The sequence below is a fragment of the Mirounga leonina genome, unplaced genomic scaffold (genome assembly GCF_011800145.1).
Source record: "Mirounga leonina isolate KUSES-001 unplaced genomic scaffold, KU_Mleo_1.0 Mir_204, whole genome shotgun sequence".
Taxonomy (NCBI): Eukaryota; Metazoa; Chordata; class Mammalia; order Carnivora; family Phocidae; genus Mirounga; species Mirounga leonina.
The window spans coordinates 17,951,858-17,973,303 of NW_023270513.1; the positions used below are offsets into that span (position 1 = coordinate 17,951,858).

The 21,446-nt window shown below is 35.9% G+C and overlaps 1 protein-coding gene across 1 annotated transcript in view; it reads left to right on the forward strand.

Moving 5' to 3' along the window:
* Positions 1-6,051, forward strand: part of KLHL4 (kelch like family member 4) — a 170,064-nt gene extending 164,013 nt beyond the window's left edge. The window contains exons 10-11 of the mRNA XM_035028829.1: positions 3,938-4,109; positions 5,653-6,051. Of these exons, the coding sequence (XP_034884720.1) occupies positions 3,938-4,109; positions 5,653-5,712 (232 nt within the window). The 3' untranslated portion in view covers positions 5,713-6,051. The remainder of the gene's footprint in view (positions 1-3,937; positions 4,110-5,652) is intronic.
* Positions 6,052-21,446: the final 15,395 nt, after the last annotated feature.

Below are 21,446 nucleotides of genomic sequence, written 5' to 3' on the forward strand. Positions count from 1 at the left end.
CCTTGTACCTAAATGTATAGGTCTACAAAACTAAGTTTGGTAAGGAAAAGGACACATTTCATAAGAAAAAAAATCTAGAATACACAAAATATTTTAATTAAAGATTTATTTATTTATTTATTTATTTGAGAGAGAGAGAATGGGAGAGAGCGAGTACATGAGAGGGGGGAGGGTCAGAGGGAGAAGCAGACTCCCTGCCGAGCAGGGAGCCCGATGCGGGACTCAATCCAGGGACTCCAGGATCATGACCTGAGCCAAAGGCAGTCGCTTAACCAACTGAGCCACCCAGGTGCCCCAAAATATTTTACTTAAATAACCACCTTATAACCCCTTACTATGCCAGCATTTCCCTGGCTTTACTTTATGAACCCCTGACATTGTGGAATTGTATGTTAATACCTGCAAGAGAAAGGAGTTGGGCTCTATTTTAGGACAACAGACTGTTCACTATAAAATTAACCTAACAATTTCTTAAAGTGTTGATACTAATTTAAATAGACATTTACACACAGAACTAGAAAAACATAAACTCAGTTCATATTTTTTGATAAAGTTCATAGTGCAGACTACAAAATTAAATATATACAAACATCCTAATAATTAAATGTTTAACCTTATTTACTGACATAATTACATTTCCAAATATACCGATTTTAAAAAATATTCAGATACAATTAAAAAATTTAATGGAGAGGCACCTGGGTGCCTCAGTCAATTGAACATCTGCCTTCAGCTCAGGTGATGATCCCAGAGTCCTGGGGTAGAGTCCCACATCAGGCTCCCTGCTCAGCAGAGAACCTGCTTCTCCTCCTGCCCCTCACACCACTTGTGCTCTCTCTCAAATAAATAAATAAAATCTCGAAAAAAATTAATGGAAAAAAGAGCACTTCACATGTACTAAAAAATATATAGCATACTAGTTAAAAGTATTTGGTTTGGAGACACACAAATCTGCGTTCAAATCCCAGTTTCACTATTTATATGTTAGGTGACCTTGACCCAGTTATTTTACATCCACAAACATCAGTTTCCTCATGTAAAAAAAAAAAGGAATAATTACAGTGTCAATCCCATAGAGTACAATATAATAAATGATACTGAACTTAGTACATTGTCTTGCACATGTTAAGTACTCAGTAGAAGTTAGTTGATGGTTGTTTTTGTTTGTATTATTTTTGTAGTGACCAGTATTGTTATTACTATTATTATCCCGTTATTGGCATTTTCTTTGAAAAGACCTTGAGAAAATGGTTAATGTTAAAATATAATTTTCAAAATATTACAATTATGACTTTCATACAAATATAAAATTAACATGGGTCAAGGATTTTATGATTCATTAATTAATGAGGTAACCCATAAGATGTTAAAACTGGTGCAAAAGAGTCTTTGAAGAAAAGACATATAGACAATTAGGAATACTGAAAAAAAATGTTAATAGGTGCAAAAGTAGTTAATATCCTAAGGAGAGTAAAATTTAATCTTTGGTGGCCATTTCTACATGGTGGAAATTAATTCTATCTCCATTAGGTAAAATTCATTTGTACAAGAAAACAGTTTTCTACAACACCACCTACAGAGTTGTAAAATAGTTCTATTGGTAGAAAGCCAATCAAAAGTTCACATTCTATGGAATCAGATAATCCTCATTTTTATGTCTGAGACAATTTTTCTGACTGTTTTCTACAACTAAAACAGTGTTGGCCTACTCAGTACCTTAAGAATCTCATTTAAGGGCGCCTGGGTGGCTCAGTTGGTTAAGCAACTGCCTTCGGCTCAGGTCATGATCCTGGAGTCCCAGGATCAAGTCCCGCATTGGGCTCCCTGCTCTGCAGGGAGTCTGCTTCTCCCTCTGACCCTCCCCCCTCTCCTGCTCTCTCTCTCTCATTCTCTCTCTCAAATAAATAAATAAATAAAAATCTTTAAAAAAAAGAATCTCATTCAATTATTTAAGGTAATAATTTAAATGTTTCTAAAATCATCACATAAACAAGTTGGTTGATTCAGGGATTACTATTTCTATAATGTTGATGAGAAAATTGAGGCAAAGTAGTCAAGCAGATTATTTCTAATTTCTCTAAGTGTAGGAATAAGTCCATAGCTAATTCTCTTTACTTCAGACTCCACTTTGTTTCTACTAGAATATATATACTGTATTCAAAGTAAGGAGAGACAGAAAACAAAAACAAAAAGGGAGAGGCATGATGTTATTTTAATTTGAAAGTGATATAGTAGCTAACTTTTTTAAAATTTTATTTTATTTTGTTACATTAGTCACCATACAGTACATCATTAGTTTTTGATGTAGTGTTCCATGATTCATCATTTTCATATAACACCCAGTGTTCCATTCAGTATGTGTCTTCCTTAATATCCATCACCAGGCTAACCCAGTCCCCCACCCCTTTAAAAACCTCAGTTTGTTTCTCAGAGTCCATACTCTCATGGTTCATCTCCCCTTCTGATTCCCCCCTCCTTCATTCTTCCCTTCCTTCTCCTAATGCCCTCCATGTTATTCCTTATGTTCCACAAATAAGTGCTAACTTTTTCTTTAATAACTTCTCCTGTGTGTCTTTACAGATAGTAACGTTATTGACAATTTTTTTCTTCAAAAGATTCAATGTTACCCAAATATCTCTTGTTAATCAAACAATAATGAGATAATATTAACATTAGACAGATCTTTGAGCATTAATTATCATGCACATACAGGAAAGTCAAGTTTAGATGCAGATTTGTAAGGAAATCCTTCTGTGAGCCCTGGTTCACCATTCATTTATGTATGTAGTCAGTTAGTTGAGGGCAGCACCAATTAATAATAGCAAATTATTGTTGAACATTTAGCTTAGCTAAAGCATACAGTTATGGGTTTTCTGGTTCTGGGTTTTATTACAACAGCAGAATTGAAGATGATATGCTACATGACAATCAACAATATGTATGGAACACTGAGGTTATTTTAGTTCTTGCTGATTTCAGATATTATTAAAAATATTACTGGATGTGAGGTCAAGTTCAAATGGAAGCCAAGATCAGATAATTTAGAATATATCTTAAGAGATGAAAACAGAAATAAAAGAGGTAATAGAAATTTAAGAACATTAGTAGAAGGTAATAAATAAAAATTTATTCTGTAAAATAAACTTTTTTCACTGGGTTTTACAAATAGGCCAATATAAAAGCAGAGAATATTTTCATGTATAATTATGTAAGTTTTCTTTTATTGTCCACCCCTTTCAGATTTTAGTATTATGCTTTTTTTTAAAAGGCTTCAAATTTTAGGAAAGAATTCCTGGAGAAGGTTTTATTACTTACTGAGTTCTCTTTCATTTAGCTTACAGAAAAGGTTTAGGGATAAAGAGTTAACTTCAGATTAAAATGGGAAAAATTCCTCCTGTGAAGATAAATTGGAACACTCATGGGGAAAATGATAGGATAAAACTATGGTCATTCTAACTACAAATAATACTAAAACCAGGGTACTACATTCTACAAAACAAGAAGGCGATTATATTCAGATTTACTTGAAATGTGGGCTCTCACATGAACAAGATAAGGCATCTCACAAAAAACTTTTGATAAACAAAGAATAAGTGAAAAACAAAAGCTCTCCAACCAGCATACTAAAAGAGAGAGGGGACATTTTTTTTCATAAAGATAAGATGCTAATATGTGAAATTTCCTTATAGAGAATCTAAGTACTAATCAAAGGATGCATAGTACTTTGGAAAGGAAATACATTTTTGATATGCTTTGAGTGATGTCTTATGGTTGAAAAGAATTTTTCATGTACTTATTTTTAACATTTATTAGACTAAACTTGCTATTTATAAGGTGTTTTTGATTCCTTATATTGGATAAGTATACATTTTATAAATGTCTATTATTTTTAACATTATCAGACTTCATCTTTTAATTGTCTTCCTAAACTCTTAAGGTATGATCCAAAAAATGATTCATGGTCAACTGTAGCACCTCTGAGTGTTCCTCGAGATGCTGTTGCTGTATGTCCCCTTGGAGACAAACTCTATGTGGTTGGAGGATATGATGGGCATACTTATTTGAACACTGTTGAGTCATATGACGCACAGAAAGATGAATGGAAAGAGGTACTGTCATTGAAAGTATTGAAATTAGTACATTTCAGGTTTTAATAAAAATCTTTACAATATATGTTTGGAATTAGGGCCTACCCAGAATCTCTTAGTGAAATTTGCAGTAATTGCTTTACCTATACTATTGAGTACAGTTGATCTACTTTATCATTGGCAGGATCCATCAGTACTTATATGAAAGAGAACAGAGCATTCTCTTGGCTTTATGGACTCATTCCTTTCATAGAAAAGTGAATCCAATTTGATAATTCAAAAGCTTTACTCAAGTGAATCCAATTCAATAATTTGAAAGCCTTACTCTGGCCAACTTTCTAAGTATGTATTATGACTTGAGAACCAAAGTGCAATGTCCTCATCAACAAATATCTGCGTCTTCTTATTGGTTGTTGACCAGGGGAAATTTTTTTCAGTCCCCTTTTATAGAGATTGTATAAACTACAACACTCTTAATTCTTAATCAGTCATTCAAGGAATTTAGTGAACAATGAGAGACTGGATTAAATCCTCTCAAGAATGCTGGGTATCTAACAGAAGAAATTCTAAGGAGAGTACAAGAAGGACATCTTGGGGATGCTAAAAGCAAACTTGATGCTTTTGACATTTTTTTCTAGTGATAATACTGGATTTATTAAAAAGATATCTAATGGTGTTCTGTTAATTAAATGGCAGCTTAATAAAAAAATAATAAAGTATGATTAACTCATCATTTCCACAAACAGGCAAACATTTTTATTTTGTATCAAACTTCACCTTCCCTTATATTGACTTCATGCTGTTCTATATTCTACACAGTAAGCTAGTTACTGTTCTAAAGAAATATGTATTAATATAATGACAGCTGACAATGGCTTTCTATCTCCTCCAACAATTTGATTTGTTAAGACCCTCAGAAACACTCAAATTCTGCCATGCAGGTAGCTCCTTATTTTATCAGTGTTTAGAACCAGCTAGGAATGGAAGAAAAAAAAAAAAAAAAGCAAACAAGGAGTTGTTAAGTCAAATACAATAACCAAAATGTTTGCTAAGCTTGTGGAATTTACTTTTCTGAAAATTGCAGACCAGTAGCTTAAGGGACCTAGATTCTATTCCTGGATTTTCACTGTTTCATTGTGTGACCTTGGAAAGAGTGAAAGAGAACTAACAAATAATGGAATTATAACCACTATCTGCCAAATTATTTTTATTCATTATCTCACTTAACCCTAACAAAAACTTTGAAGGATTTCAAGCTAATAATTTTAGCTGTAATTTTTATTAGCTGTAATTTTTCAAATGAGAAAATTATCAACCAAAATCACCTGCTTCTCAGACTCAGCTTTACATCATTTAAATAATATATTCTTTCCACCACACTGGACAGTTATTTGGGCTGCAATTTCCATCTTTATACCAGGTGAAGGTTGGACCAGAATAGCTAAGGACGTGTTCAACTCCAACATGGTATATTATATATATATATATATATATATTATGCTGAAGACAAAGTTCATTAAGACAGTATTTCTTTCCTTGTTTGTTTGTTTTTTTTCTCTGTTAGGAAGTTCCTGTCAACATTGGAAGAGCTGGTGCATGTGTTGTGGTGGTGAAGCTGCCATAAAGCTATCTTTATCAATAGGAGTGAAACTGGTCATTTCACGAAATTAGGAAGAAGAGAAGAAGAAACGTGTTCTTTCCTTCAATTAGTAATCAAACAGGAACATTATTGTGTCATTTTAATATGTAGTTATAATTTCTCTCATTTTGAAGTTAAAGCAAGTTTTCAAACATGAATTACATATAGGTGTTAAATGTATGTGTTGTTGCAGCTGATAATGTAAGTGGAAATCCAATAGTCTAGGTTTAGCCTCATTACTAAAATTTTTAAGGGAAACAGATAGTGGCCAAGGTATGAAAGGTTGTAAAAGCATTGGTAATTTTTAAGTTAAGAATATGAGAAGTTAAGGGGCGCCTGGGTGGCTCAGTCGTTAAGCGTCTGCCTTCGGCTCAGGTCATGATCCCAGGGTCCTGGGTTCGAGCCCCACATCGGGCTCCCTGCTCAGCGGGAAGCCTGCTTCTCCTTCTCCCACTCCCCCTGCTTGTGTTCCCTCTCTCGCTGTGTCTCTCTCTGTCAAATAAATAAATAAAATCTTTAAAAAAAAAAAAGAATATGAGAAGTTAAGAACATTTTCTATTTCAAAACACAAAAGGTACTCTATTTTCTGAAATACAGTATAAAAGAAAACATCTAAAGCTTAAAATATGAAGTCTGATTTTCAGTAAGACATCATTCTCTTATTCAAAAATATACCAAATAGCTAAATAATACCTTATTTTACCAACAGGAAGGCTATTACTGGGTTAGGGCTAAAAAAATAACTTATTTACATATTTTATGCTGATCACAGTATATTAAAATTTTCACAGACTTACTCTTTTACAGTACCATCTTCCAAAGCACACATACAAATTTAGTATTTTTTAACATATTGTCTTACTAAATTTGTTACCAGTAAAATATTGTAATTTCATACACAATCTATGTAATAAAATAGTAAATATTTATCATATTGATACAAACTGTGACCTCAGCTTTAGAGTGTCAGGGCCTCACTTGTATAGAAAATAGTATTCTCAAACATTTCTTTGAACTCTGTAAACAACTATCATTAAGTTAAATAATTTTTCAAAAACAAAACAATTTTCAAAGAACAGGAAAATTGAGAAGGTGTTCTACAATATTAACACACGGGAGCACCAAACTGTTCAATATTCATGGTTAGTTCTATAATTATATTTTATGTACCAATACATGTTTCTGTTAATATTATATTCATCCAGAGGAAAATGTTAAGGATATATGTGCTACAAAAAACTTAAAAAAAAAAAAATAGCTGGCTGGGTAGTATTACCTTTAAATCCCTACTTCCATTTATCCCATTATAGAAATATTTAAGAGAAAATATTGAAAATAACTTCTATATGAAAGTAACTTTTCAAGTAAACATGTGATTTCAGAATTTATGCAATGTTCTTTTTAAAAGGCTTTGTATTGTAGTATGTGAAACCAACGAATAAAACCCAGAGAGATGCTTGTAACATGTACTACTACCTTTTAAGTTTTAAAAAAGAGCAACATAAGTTGTACAAAAATATCTGTATTTTGACAAAATGAATTTAAATAAAATCTATTTGCTTTGGTTATAGTGTGACTTCAGATTATGTTAAGTGCAGTTTAAATTTAGTTTTTATATTTATTGTCCCAATAGCTAAAATATTTAAACACAAAAATAAAATTTACCTCCTTTGTTTCTTATCACTGCCACTGTCTTTAATTATAAATAGAGGTCTATAGACATCTTCAGTTCTAAGGGTGTAGAGATGGAGACATAGAAATGCTGTAAAAAATAAATACACACACAGCTCTATTGAATTGTTAAATTCATCTTATTCAAATCCATGTAGAAGTAGTCTTATGTAACTTTTATCCCTAGAGCACAGTCTGGCCTCCAAGTTAAATTGGAGGATGGACCAATGGAAGGAAAGAACAAAGGACCTATCAGACCTATCACAGCCCAGTTTGACAATGCTCCAGTCACTGCTAGATGGCACCAATAGGGAGATCGTGTCCAGAGTCATGCCTGATCAGGTAAGCAGAGATTGAATAGTATCTTCTTGATGGTCTATTTGGGCTTGCTTCATTTAAATCAGATATTGACTAGTAATATATATAGACTAGTAATATTTTTCTATATATCTATATCTATATATATCTCCATATATCACCCAGGGCTACTGCTGCACAGCTGTATTTGAAAATTGTGCTTAGGCCACTATGGCTTAGCTGGATTGCCAAAGTTTAAGTAAATCTGAGCATTTAGAATGGAGATAATACAGAGGCTCAGGGCAATAAAACATAACTGTGCTTGCCTCAGTCAAACCTAGTTGGAAAAAGGAGTTATATGGGTAAGCCCCTTGTTACTATATTGTAGTGGAGATGACCTATGAGGCTGGTTCAAGCTAACAAGGATAAGAAATGGAGTTATTTTATATATTCTCTCAACTAGTGGAAAGGCTGATGCATTCAGACACTGTACTCATATTGGAAAGACAATGTTAGTTTTTGATTTTTCTGTAATGACTACAACCTTGCTCAGGATCTCCCACTCTGCAGCACTCAGCCTGTATGATGACTTTCTAGACAACACCATCAACTATTTTACCTGTATTTCCATAGGGCATGCAGGAAACATCTAAATTCCTCCTATACCACACAGGAGCTTAAGGAGACTAGGGCACTAAACTTGGTTCCTTCCTCTGCTTGTCATCCTTTAACTTGACTCACATGTGGTTACTGACCCATTTTGATATGGAGGGAACACTGAAAGGAGGTCTCTGCCTAAAGTCCCAAATAGGGAATAGAACAAAAATTCCTCTGATTTCAGATTTGCTCTTAAGCTCTCTAATAAGACTTCTAGCCTGAAATCTTAGTCCAGGAAAAGAAAGATCATAAAACATATGTTTCCTTACCTGTGGTCATTCTGTTTTCTTTCTCTTACCACAGTCATCTAAGGTAGAGGGAGAGATTTTTCAAGTTACTTTTCTTCTTTGTAATGGACTTCTTTTACATCATATTCCTCTTCCTGGATACAGTAAGCCCCAACCTGAATGATGGAAAGAATATTTTCTCTCTTGTCTGTGGAAGATACCACATGAACTCCTATTACACCAACCTGGCTTTCTATATGTCAAAGGAAACTTTAAAAAAGTTTTTATATTTTTTCCCCTCTTTTGACAATACTCATTTTTCAAGATTGTTGCCTGCTACAGATTAGGGAAAAATCCTATTTTACATGCTAAAAGTTTAATATCGACATTTTTTTTTTTTGCTTTCCTGTTACAATCCTAACACACACATATGCACAGAACATAAACGATGAGGGAAGTGGTCACATCTAGCAAAATACGGAGAATCTCATACATGAGTAAATGTTAAAAGGTAAAAGCACAATACTATCTTCAAAATTAGTATCCCAGTGTCATATTTATTAAAAATCTGTATCTTAGACTATAATGATGTGTATATATATATATATATATATACTCAACTCACCCCAGTGCCTGTCTACTCTGGTGGCCTCAGGCAGCTCACACAGCCCCAGGTAACTTTCACAGGAGGACTGCTGTGGGATCCCACAAACTAAGGTCCTGCTCACCTCCTTACTTGCAAATTCCAGCAACCCCAAGAGGATCCCTTGGCACCAGGCTCCCTGAGGGCTCCCAGGAACACAGGCCCCCATCTCACCCTAGTGCCTACTGGCTCTGGCGGCCCCAAATGCTGACCTTGGCACAAAGTTCTTGGTGAGTCCCAGGATCACTTCAGCATCTGCTTATTCCAGTGTCCCAAAGCAGTTCCTATGACAAGGCTTCCAGCAGGCTACCACAAGTCCAGGTCTCTGGCTCACCCTGGTTCCTGTCTACAGCAGCCACAAGTATCTCCCATGACTCCAGGTGGCTTATACTGCAGGGCTCCCAATAGGCTCTTGGTAACTCGGGCTCCTGTTGCACCCAGGTCCCTGACAGTTCTGGTGGCCTTTGGTACCTCCTGTGACACCCAGGCTCCCAGTGGGCTTCTAGGAACTGAGATCCCCAGCTCACCCCAGCACCTGCCAGCTCGGGTGAACTCAAGAAGCTCCTGATGCACCAGGTGGTCTCTATGGCACTTGGATCCCAGCAGACTCCACAAATCTAGGCCCCCAGATCATCTTGGTACCTACTGACACCAGTGGCCCCATGTAACTCCCATGGACCCATGTGGTTTCTATAGCACCAGGCTTCCAGCAGGCTCCCATGAAGCCAAGCCCCCTTCTCACACTGGTACCTTTCAGCTTCAGCAGCCCAAGGCAACTCCTTGATTCTAGGTAACTTCCTGGACTCTAGGTTCTCAGAGGGCACCTGCAAACTCAAGCTTCTGGCCCATGAGGAAACCAGCCAGCTCCAGCAGTCCCAGGTGGCCAGTGGATCCAAGTGATTCTGCACTCCCATCAGCTTCCTCAGTTCCAGGCTCCTAGAGTGCTCCTGTGAATTGAGGCCCCCAGTTAACTCTGTTGTTTGCTGGCTTCCATGATCTCAGGCAGCCTCAGAAGCGCCAGGATCCAGCCCACCAGGCACTAGGTTCCTGACAGGCTCCCATAAACACAGGCTTCTAGCTTGCCCCAGCACCAGCTGGCTCCTGTGACCTTGGGCAGCTCCTGTGGCAATAGGCTCCTAACAGGCTCCAGAGGTTCCCAGAACGTTTCAGCACTGGCTAACTCCTGCTGCCTTGGACTGCTCCTGTGGCTTCAGGCTCCCAATCAATACTTGCAACCCAGGCTCTGGGGGCACCTGTAAACCCAGAGATTTAGAAGAGCTCAGTGCCAAAATGACTACCCTGTCCCAGGCTTTCAACCTATTCCAACACCAAGGTCCCCAAGGTTTCCAGCAAGGATGGAACACTGCCAAACTCATTTACTGAGGCCAGCATTACCCTGACACAAATTCCAGATAAGAACATAAAGAAGGAAAAATATAGGCCAATATTCCTGATGAATATATATGTGAAATAGCCAGAGTTAAAAAATATATGAAGCAAATATTGACAGAATTGAGGGGAGAAATACACTGTTCAATAATAGTAAGAGACTTTAATACCTCACTTTTAACAATGGATAGAACAACCAGACAGAAGATCAATAAGTACATAGAGGATTTGAAAAATGTTATAGACCAGTTGGACCTAATGGGTATATACAGAACATTCCAACCAACAAGAGCAGGATACACATTTTTTATCAAGTGCTCATGGAACATTCTCCAGGATAGACCAAATGTTAAGTCATAAAACATGTATTAATAAGTTGAACAAAACTTAACATCATATAAACAAACTTTTACTAGCATAGTGAAATGAAACTAAAAATCAATGACAATGAAGAGTAGAAATTTAACAAAAACCTGGAAGTTAAGCAATACACTCAATCAATGAGTTCAAGAAGAAATCACAAAAGAATCAGAAAAATATATTGTGATAAATGAAAATGAAAACACAATATACCAAAACTTATGGGATACAGAGAAAGTAGTGATATGAGAGAAATTAATAGCTATAAATGATTACATTTAAAAATGAGAGAGACATCAACTATATTTCAAATAAAAAAGACAGCATAGTAGACAAGCAAAACAATTTTTAAAAATTTTATTTATTTATTTATTTTTAAAGATTTTATTTATTTATTTTTTTGACAGAGAGAGACACAGTGAGAGAGGGAACACAAACAGGGGGAGTGGGAGAGGGAGAAGCAGGCTTCCTGCGGAGCGAGGAGCCAGATGCAGGGCTCGATCCCAGGACCCTGGGATCATGACCTGAGCCGAAGGCAGACGCTTAATGACTGAGCCACCCAGGCACCCCTAAAGTTTTTATTTAAATTCCAGTTAGTTAACACATGGTGTAATATCAGTTTCAGGTGTACAATATAGCGATTCAACCCTTCTCTACAATACCCAGTGCTCATCACAAGTGCACTCCTTCATCCCCACCAACTATTTAATCCAAGCACCCACCCCTCTCCCCTTTGCTAACTATCAGTTTGTTCTTTATAGTTAAGAGTCTGTTTTGTGATTTTCCCCCCTCTTAGTTTTTTTCCCTTTGCTCTTTTGTTTTGTTCCTTAAATTCCACATATGAGTAAAATCATATGGTATTGATCTTTCTCTGACTAACTTATTTTGCTTAACATAATACTCTGTAGTTATACCCATGTCCTTGCAAATGGCAAGATTTCATTCTTTTCCATGACTGAGTAATCTATATATATGGATATATATGTATACATATATATTACATATACAATATACCACATATATACCATATACCACATCTTCTTTATCCATTCATTAGTTGATGGACATTAAGGCTCTTTCCATAATTTAGCTATTGTAGATAATATTGCTCTAAATATCAGGGTGCATGCATTCCTTTGAATTAGTATCTTTGTATTCTTTGGGTAAATACCTAGTAGTGCAATTGTTGGATAACAAGGTAGATGGATTTTTAACGTTTTAAGGAACTTACATAATGTTTACCAGTTGGCATGCCCACCAACAGTACAAGAAAATGCCCCTTTCTTCACATTCTTACCAACACCCATTGTTTCTTGTGTTGTTGATTTTAGCCATACTGAGAGGTGTGAGGTAATATCTCATTGTAGTTTTGATTTCCATTTCCCTGACGGTAAGTGATGATGAACATCGTTTCATGTGCCTGTTGGCTATCTGTACATCTTCTTTGGAAAAATGTCTAATCATATCTTCTGACCATTTTTAAAAATTTGATTATTAATTTTTTGGGTGTTGAGTTTTATAGGTTCTTTATATATTTTGGATACTAACCATTTATCAGATCTGTCATTTGCAAATATCTTCTCCCATCCCACAGGCTGCCTTTTAGTTTTGTTGATTATGTCCATTGCTGTATAGAAACTTTTTATTTTGATGAAGTCCCAATAGTTTATTTTTGCTTTTGTTTCCCTTGTTACAGGAGAAATATGTAGAAAAAAACTTGTTATGGCATTTATCAAAGCAGTTACTGCCTGTGTTCTCCTCTAGGATTTTTATGGTTTCAGATCTCAAATTTAGGTCTCCAATCCATTTTGAATTTACTTTTGTGTACAGTGTCAGAAAGTGCTCCAGTTTCATTCTTTTGCATGTTGCTGTCCAGTTTTCCCAACACCATTTGCTGAGGAGACATTCTTTTTTCCCTTTGGATATTCTTTCCTGCTATATCAAAGATTAATTAACCATTTAATTGTAGGTTCATTTCTGTTTTTTCTATTCTGTTCTATTGGACTAGGTGTCTATGTTTGTGCCAGTATCATACTGTTTTTTTTTTTTTTTAAAGATTTTATTTATTTATTTGAGAGAGAGAATGAGAGACAGAGAGCACGAGAGGGAAGCGGGTTAGAGGGAGAAGCAGACCCCCCGCTGAGCAGGGACCCCGATGTGGGACTCGATCCCGGGACTCCAGGATCATGACCTGAGCCAAAGGCAGTCGCTTAACCAACTGAGCCACCCAGGCGCCCCAGTATCATACTGTTTTGATGACTACAGCTTTGTGATATAACTTGGAGTCAAGAATTGGGATCCCTCCAGGTTTGTTTTTCAAGTATGCTTTGGCTATTTGGGATCTTTTGTGGTTCCATATAAATTTTAGGATTGTTTGCCCTAGCTCTTTGAAAAATGTTGGTGGTATTTTGATAGGGACTGCCTTAAATGTGTAGACTGTTCTGGGTAGTTTAGACATTTTATCATTATTTACTCTTGCAGTCCATGAGTATGGAATGTCTTTCCATTTCTTTATGTTATCTTCAGTTTCTTTTATCAGTGTTCTATAGTTTTCAGGTTTTTCACCTCCTTGGTTAGATTTATTCCTAAGTATCTTATTGTTTTTGATACATTTGTAAAGGGCACTGATTCCTTAGTTTCTCTTTCTGCTTCTTCATTATTGGTGTATAGAAATGCAACAGATTTCTTTATGTTGATTTTGTATCCAGTGACTTTATTGAATTCGTTTATCACTTCTAGCAGTTTTTTGGTGGAGGCTTTGGGATTTCTAAATAGAGTATCATGTCATCTACAAATAGTGAAATTTTTACTTCTTTCTTGCCAATTTACTTGCCTTTTGTTTTTGTTGTCTTACTGCTGTGGTTAAGACTTCCAGTAACAGTGGTGACTATGGACACACTGTCCATTAAGTAACAGTGGTGAATATGGACATCCCTGTCTTCTTCCTGACTATAGAGGAAAAGCTCTCATTTCTTCTCCAATGAGGATGATATTAGCTGTGTGTTTTTAATATGGCCTTTATTATGTTTAGGTATGTATCCTCTAAACCTGCTTTGTTGAGGGTTTTTATCATGAATGGATATTGTATTTTGTCAAATGCTTTTTCTGCATCTATTGAAATGATCATATGGTTCTTATCCTTTCTTTTATTAATATGGTGTATCACATTCATTGATTTGCGAATATTGAACCACCATTGCAAACCAGAAATAACTCCCACTTGATCATGGTGAATGATTTTTTTTAATGTCATGTTGAATTTTGTTAGTATTTTACTGAAATTTTTACATCCATGTTATCAAGGATATTAGCTTATAGTTCTCTCTTTATGGTGGAATCTTTATCTGGTTTTGGTATCAGGGTAATGCTGGCCTCATTCAATGAATTTGGAAGTTTTCCTTCTTTTCTATTTTTTGGAATAATTTGAGAAGAATAGATACTAACTCTTCTTTAAATGTTTGAAAAAAAAAATGCCTGTGAAGCCACCTGGCCCTGGACTTTGGTTTATTGTGAGATTTTTTTTATTACTGAGTAACTTTGCAGTTTATTGGTCTGTCCAAGTTTTCTATTCCTTTCTGTTTCAGTTTTGGTAGTATATATGATTCTAAGAAATTATCCATTTCTTCCATGTTATCCCATTTGTTGACATAATTCCTCATAATATTCTCATAATTATTGGTATTTCTGTGGTGATGGTTGTTATTTATCCTCTCTCATTTGTAATTTTATTTGGGTAGTTTCTTATTTCTTTTTGATAAGTCTTGCTATAGGTTTATCATTTTTTTAATATTTTCAAAGAACCAGCATCTGGTTTTGTTGATCTGTTTTATTGTTTTTTTTCAGTATCTATATCACTAATTTCTGCTCTGATCTTTATTATTTCCTTCCTTCTGGTGTCTTTAAGTTTCATTTGCTGTTTTTTGTTTTGTTTTTGTTGTTGTTGTTGTTTGTTTTTTCTAGCTCCTGTAGGTGTAAGGTTAGGTAGTTTGAGATTTTTCTTGTTTCTTGAAGTAGACCTGTATTGCTATGTATTTCCCTCTTAGGACTGCTTTGCTGCATCCCAAAGGTTTTGGGCCTTTTTTTTTTTTTTTCATCTGTTTCCATGTATTTATTTCTTCTCTGATTTCCTGGTTGACCCATTCATTGTTTAGTAGCATGTTGTTTAACTTCCATGTATTTGTGGTCCTTCCAATTTTTTTTCTTGTTGTTGACTTCTAGTTTTATAACATTGTGGTCAGAAAAGGTATATAGTATGATTTCAATTTTTTGTAATTGTTAAAGATTGATTTGTGACCTACTATGAGATTTATTCTGGATAGTGCCCCATGTGGACTTGAAAGTAATGTGTATTCTGCTGTTTTTGGGTGAAATGTTTTGAATATCTGTTAAGTCCATGTGGTTCAGTTTGCCATTCAAAGCCTTTGTTTACTGATTAATTGATTGATTTATATTTGGTTCTGCTGTTTTTAGTTTTTATTCAAATTCCAGTTAACATACAGTGTAATATTGCTTCAGGTAAACAATATAATGATTCAACACTTTCATACAAGTGCACTCCTTAATCCTTATCATCTATTTAACCCATTCCTCCACTGACCTCCCTCTAATAACCATCAGTTTGTTCTCTAAAAATAAGAGTCTGTTTTGTGGTATCTCTCTTTCTCTCTCTCTCTCTCTCATATTTCCCTTTGCTTTTTTTCCTTCCTGATTAGATGATTTGTTCATTGATGTAAGTGGGATGTTAAAGTCCCCTACCATTATTGTATTATAATCAATTAGTTTGTTTATGTTTGTTACTAACTGTTTATATATTTGGGTGCTCCCATGTTGGGTGCATAAATATTTACAATTGTTATATCTTCTTGTTGGATTGTCCCCTTTATTATGATATAGTGCCCTTCTTTATTTCTTGTACAGTCTTTGTTTTAAAGTCTAGTTTGTATGACATAAGTATTGTTAATCTGGCTTTCTTTTGACATATATTTGTGTGATATATGTTGCACTATCCCTTAAATTTCAATCTGCAGGTGTCTTTAGCTCTAAAATAAGTCTCTTGCAGGCAACATATAGATGGGTCTTGTTTCTTATCCTCTCTGACATCCTGTGTCTTTTGACTGGAGTGTTTAGTCCATTTACATTCAAAGTAATTATTGATAGATATGTATTTATTGCCATTTTATTACTTGTTTTGTCATTTTTAGGGGGGATTTTCTCTGATCCTTTCTTGTGTTTTTCAATTTTGGTCTCTCCTTTGCACTCAGAGAGTCCCCTTTAATATTTGTCGTGGGGCTGGTTTAGTGGGCATGTACTCCTTTAGTTTTTGTTTGTCTGGGAAACTCTTTCTCCCATTCTGAATGATAGCCTAGCTGGATAGAGTGTTCTTGGTTGCATATAGCTCCCATTTAGCATGTTGAATATGTCACACTACTCCCTTCTGGCTTGCCTAGTTTCTGTTGAGAAATCTACAGCAAGCCCTATAAGTTTTCCCTAGTAAGTTAAGGACTTTTGTCTTACTTCTTTATAACTATATATATTTATAGATTATTTATTTATTTATTTGAGAGAAAGAGAGAGAGAAGATAAGGGAGAGCACAAGTGGAGGGGAGGGGCAGAGGGAGAAGGAGAAGCAGATGCCCCACTGAGCAGGGACCCCAATGCAGGACTTGATTCCAGGACCCTGGGATCATGACCTGAGCTGAAGGTAGATGCTTAACTGACTGAGCCACCCAGGCACCCCCACTATAACTATATTTTGCAAATTTAATTACAATATGTCTTGGTGTTGGCCTTCTTTTATTGATTTTGATGGGAGTTCTCTATGCCTCCTTTATCTAGATGTTTCCTTCCCCAGATTAGGGAAGTTTTCAGCTACTATTTATTAAAATATATTTTCTGCCCTCTTCTCTCTTCTAGGATTTTCATAACATGAACGTTATTATGTTTGATGGAGTCACTGAGTTTTGTAAGACTATGCTTGTGTTCAAGAATTCTTTCTCTCTTTTGTTCAGCTTCATTAGTTTCCATTATTTCATTTTCTATGTCACTAATTCATTCCTCTGCTTCTTCTAGCCTGTTGTTCATTGCTTCAAGCATGTTTCCAATTTTGTTTATTGCACACTTCATCTCTGATTGATTCTTTAATTTTTTAATCTCTGTGTTAATGGTCTCCCTGATGTCTTCTTTCTTTTTTTCCCCTCAAGCCTAGAGAATATCCTTATGACTGTTCCTTTATTCTCCATCAGGCATATTACTTATTTTACTTAGATCTCTGGCTGTGACCTTATCTTCTTCTTTCATATGGGATAAATTTCTCCATCTTGGAATTTTGTCTAAGTCTCTCCCTTCTTTTCTGTGTTAGAAAAGCCAGCTATGTCTCCTGCTGCTTAAAATAATGGCCTTATGAAGAAGAGGTCATGCATTTCCCAGGGTCTTGTGCTTCAGGGAGTGTCTTTGGTGTGTGCTGTAAGCACTCTGCTATTGTGTTTTGGCTGTTCTGTCCTTTAGTCCAGCCATCTGCAGTGGGTCGTCTGGCCTGCTGTGGGCTGTGTTTGGTCCCTGGCCATAATGTGGTGAGTTTTAACTAGGTGTACTTTGGTTGGCTTGTGAAATGAAACTTGATGCTACTTCCACCAGAAGGAGGCCCTGAAGAACTCTCTGGCTGGAAGATGTGATGTGGGCATGGGTTTTTGCTGGTCTTCTTGGAGAAGGGACCCACTGCACTGGGACTGAGGCAAGCTTGACTGAGGAGGGCTCTCCCACTAAAACTCCTGGGGTGGGATTTGGTGTAAGCAAGCTAGGCAGCCAGTGTTGGTGCTGTGCTGCTGCTTCCTGCAGGAGGCTCTGTGCTTATGCTGAGGGATGGGGGTGGGAAATAGGGCCAGCTAGCTCTTTTGTTCACAAAGAGGCATCTCTGTGAAGGCTGACTCAGTGATGTGCTCCTGAGAAGAGCAAATAATCTCCCTGCTGTGGGCCCCAGGTGTTCTTCAGATTGCTGTTTCCACACAGTCTACCCCCTGGTTGTTTCCCTGCCTTCTTTCTAGGAACAGCACAGTGTCCTCTGGGTTCTATCCTATCCAAACTCACTGCCCTTTAAAACTATAGGCTTTAAGCTTCACTGGTTGCAGTAACTCAAGAAATTTAGCTACTCTCATTTTCCAACCCAATTGCTTTGAGAAAACATTCACTTTATGCATTCTCCTTTGTGTTCCTCTCTCTCTCACCCTTTTCTGCAACCATGGCTCCCTCTGCTCTGCAGCACCTGTGATCTATTTCTCCCCTAGACCATGATTCCATTCTTCTTACATTCTTGGATGTGGCCTCTTCTCTCACCTTAGTTTTGGAATTTATTCTGTCAGTCTTCAGGCTGATTTCTGGGCTATATAAGATGATTTGATAATTATCTAGTTGTGTTTATGGGATGAGATGATCCTGTGGACCTCCTACTCCACCACCATCTTTGAAACCCTCTATTGGTCTCATTCTTTTCTATGGCTGAATAATTCTTTTGTCTTTTGTTCAGCTTGATTACTTTCCATTATTCTGGCTTCTAGGACATTCATTTGTTCCTCTGCTTCCTCAAATCTGCCATTCTTTCCATCACTCATGTTTTTCATTTCATTTATTGAGCTCTTTATCTGTGCTATGTTAATGGTCTCACTTATGTCCTTCACTCTTCTCAAGTATACTTAGTATCCTTATAATTATTGCTTTAAATTGTCTATCAGTTATGCTATTTAGGTTTTTTTATGATGAGACTTTAGTCTTTCACTTTATTTATTTTTTCTTTTTTCTCCTTTGCAACTAGTTTCCTATTTTATCAACTCTTTGATTTTAAGTCCTTTTTAATTCTCATTTTTACATTTACATTTTAGAGATATATTCATTTTTGGCTTCCTTTCACTGTATTCAATGTTATTTTTGTATATATACAAGTTTTATTTTTTTTCTTTACAAATTTGGGATGTGGTGTCTTCTAACAAACAGACCAAAATACACCCAGTACCAAGTGGATCACCCTGTTTTGTCCACCTGGAAGATTATATTTTCTCTTTATTCCCTTTTTTTTTTCTTTTCTTTAGTTTCTGACCTCTTCAGATTAGTCCACTATGCATTTTGCGGAGATCATGGTTGATATTTTTTAATTTTGTTCTCTTGTTCATCTATTCTTCTCTGGACAAAATGACTAGAAGAGAAATTCACAAAAAAAAAGAAAGGAGCAGAGTTAATACTCTCTGCCACAGATCTAATTGATATGGATATAGTAAAATGTCAGACCTAAAATTCATAATAACGATTATAAACTTACTAGCTGGCTTTGGAAAAAAATAGACAAAAGACACTAATTTCTTAGTGCAGAAATAAAATCTATTCAGGCCAAAATTAAAAATGCTCTAACTGAGATACAGTCTAAATTGGATGCCCTAACAACTAGAGTAAATGAAGCAGAAGAGAGAGTCAGTGACATAGAAAACAAGATGATGGAAAGGTAGGAAGCTGAGGAAAAGAGAGAAAAACAATGAATGGACAATGAGAGGAGGATTTGAGAAATCAGTGACACCATAAAGTGAAACACTATTAGAATTATTGGGGTCCCAGAGGAAGAAGAAAGAGAGAGAGGGATCAAAAGTATATTTGAGCAAATCATAGCTGAGAACTTCCTTAATCTGGGGAAGGAAACAGGCATTCAAGTCCCAGAAGTAGAGAGAATGCCCCCCAAAATCAATAAAAATAGATAAATATCCTGATATATAATAGTGAAGTTTGAAAATTTCAGAGATAAAGAGAAAATCCTGAAAGCAGCTTCAAGCCAGAGCTCCTTAACCTACAATGGTGGAAATATTAGACTGGCAACAGACCTATCCACAGAGACCTGATAAGCCAGAAAGGGCTGGCATGATATATTCAGGGTACTAAATGAGAAAAACATGCAGCCAAGAACACCTTATCCAGCAAAGCTGTCATTCAAAATAAAAGGATAGATAAAGAACTTCCAGGACAAACAGAAACTAGAAGAATTTGTGATCACTAAACGAGCCCTGAAAAAATTTTAAAGGGGATCCTGTAAGCAAAGAGAGACCAAACAAGAAACAAAGACCAGAAGGGAATGGAGACAATCTACAGAAACAGAGACTTTACAGGTAATAAAATGGCACTATTTTCATATCTTCCAAAAGTTACTCTGAATGTAAATGGGTTAAATGCTCCAATCAAAAGACACAGAGTATCAGATTGGAAAAAAAAAAGCAAGACCCAGCCATATGCTGGCTATAAGAGACTCATTTTAGACCTAAAGACACCTCCAGGTTGAAAGTGAGGGGGTAGAGAACAATTTATCAGGCTAATGGACATCAAAAGAAAGTTGTGGTCACAATCCTTATACCAGACAAATTAGATTTTAAACTAAAGACCATACTAAGGGATGAAAAGGGACACTATAACATACTTAAAGGGTCTATCCAACAAGAAGATATAAAGATTATAGATATTTATGCTCCCAACTTGGGAGAAGCCAATTATATAAATGAATTAATAACCAAATTAAAGAAAGACATTGACAATACTAACAGAGTAGTAGGGGATTTCAACACCCTACTCACAGCAATGGACAGATCATCCAAGTAGAAGATCAAAAAGGAAACAAGGACTTTGAATGACACACTGGACCAGATGGACTTAACAGATGTATACAGAGCATTCCATCCTAAAGCAAAATAATATGTTCTTTTCAAGTGCACATGGAACATTCTCCAGAATAGATCAGATACTAGGTCACTAATCAGGTCTCAACCAGTACCAAAAGATTGGGATCATTCCCTGCATATTTTCAGACCACAATGCTTTAAAAGTAGAACTTAATCACAAGAGGAAATTTGTAAGGATCTCAAATATTTGGAGGTTAAAGAGCAAACTACTAAAGAATGAAGGGGTCAATCAGGTAATTGAAGAAGAATTTAAAAAAATGCATGGAAATAAATGAAAATGAAAACACAACTGTTCAAACCCTTTGGGATACAGCAAAGGGCATCCTAAGAGGGAAGTGCATAGCAATACAAACCTTTCTCAAGAAACTGGAAAAGTGTCAAATAGACAAGCTAAAGTTACACCTAAAGGAGCTGCAGAAAGAGCAGCATGTAAAACCTAATTAAGTAGGAGAAGAGAAGTAATAAAGAACAGAGCAGAAATCAATGAAATAGAAACCAAAAGAACAGTAGAACAGATCAATGAAACTGTTTTTTTTTTTGTAAGAATTACTAAGATCAATAACCCCCTAGCCAGATTTATTAAAAAGAAAAGAGAAAGGACCAGATTAATAAAACCATGAATGAAAGAGGAGAGATCACTACCAACTCCAAGGAAACACAAACACATTTAAAAATTTATTATGAGCAAGTATATGCCAACAAATTAGGCAATCTGGAAGAAAAAATGCATTCCTGGAAAATTATATAAACTACAAAGACTGAAACAGGAAGAAA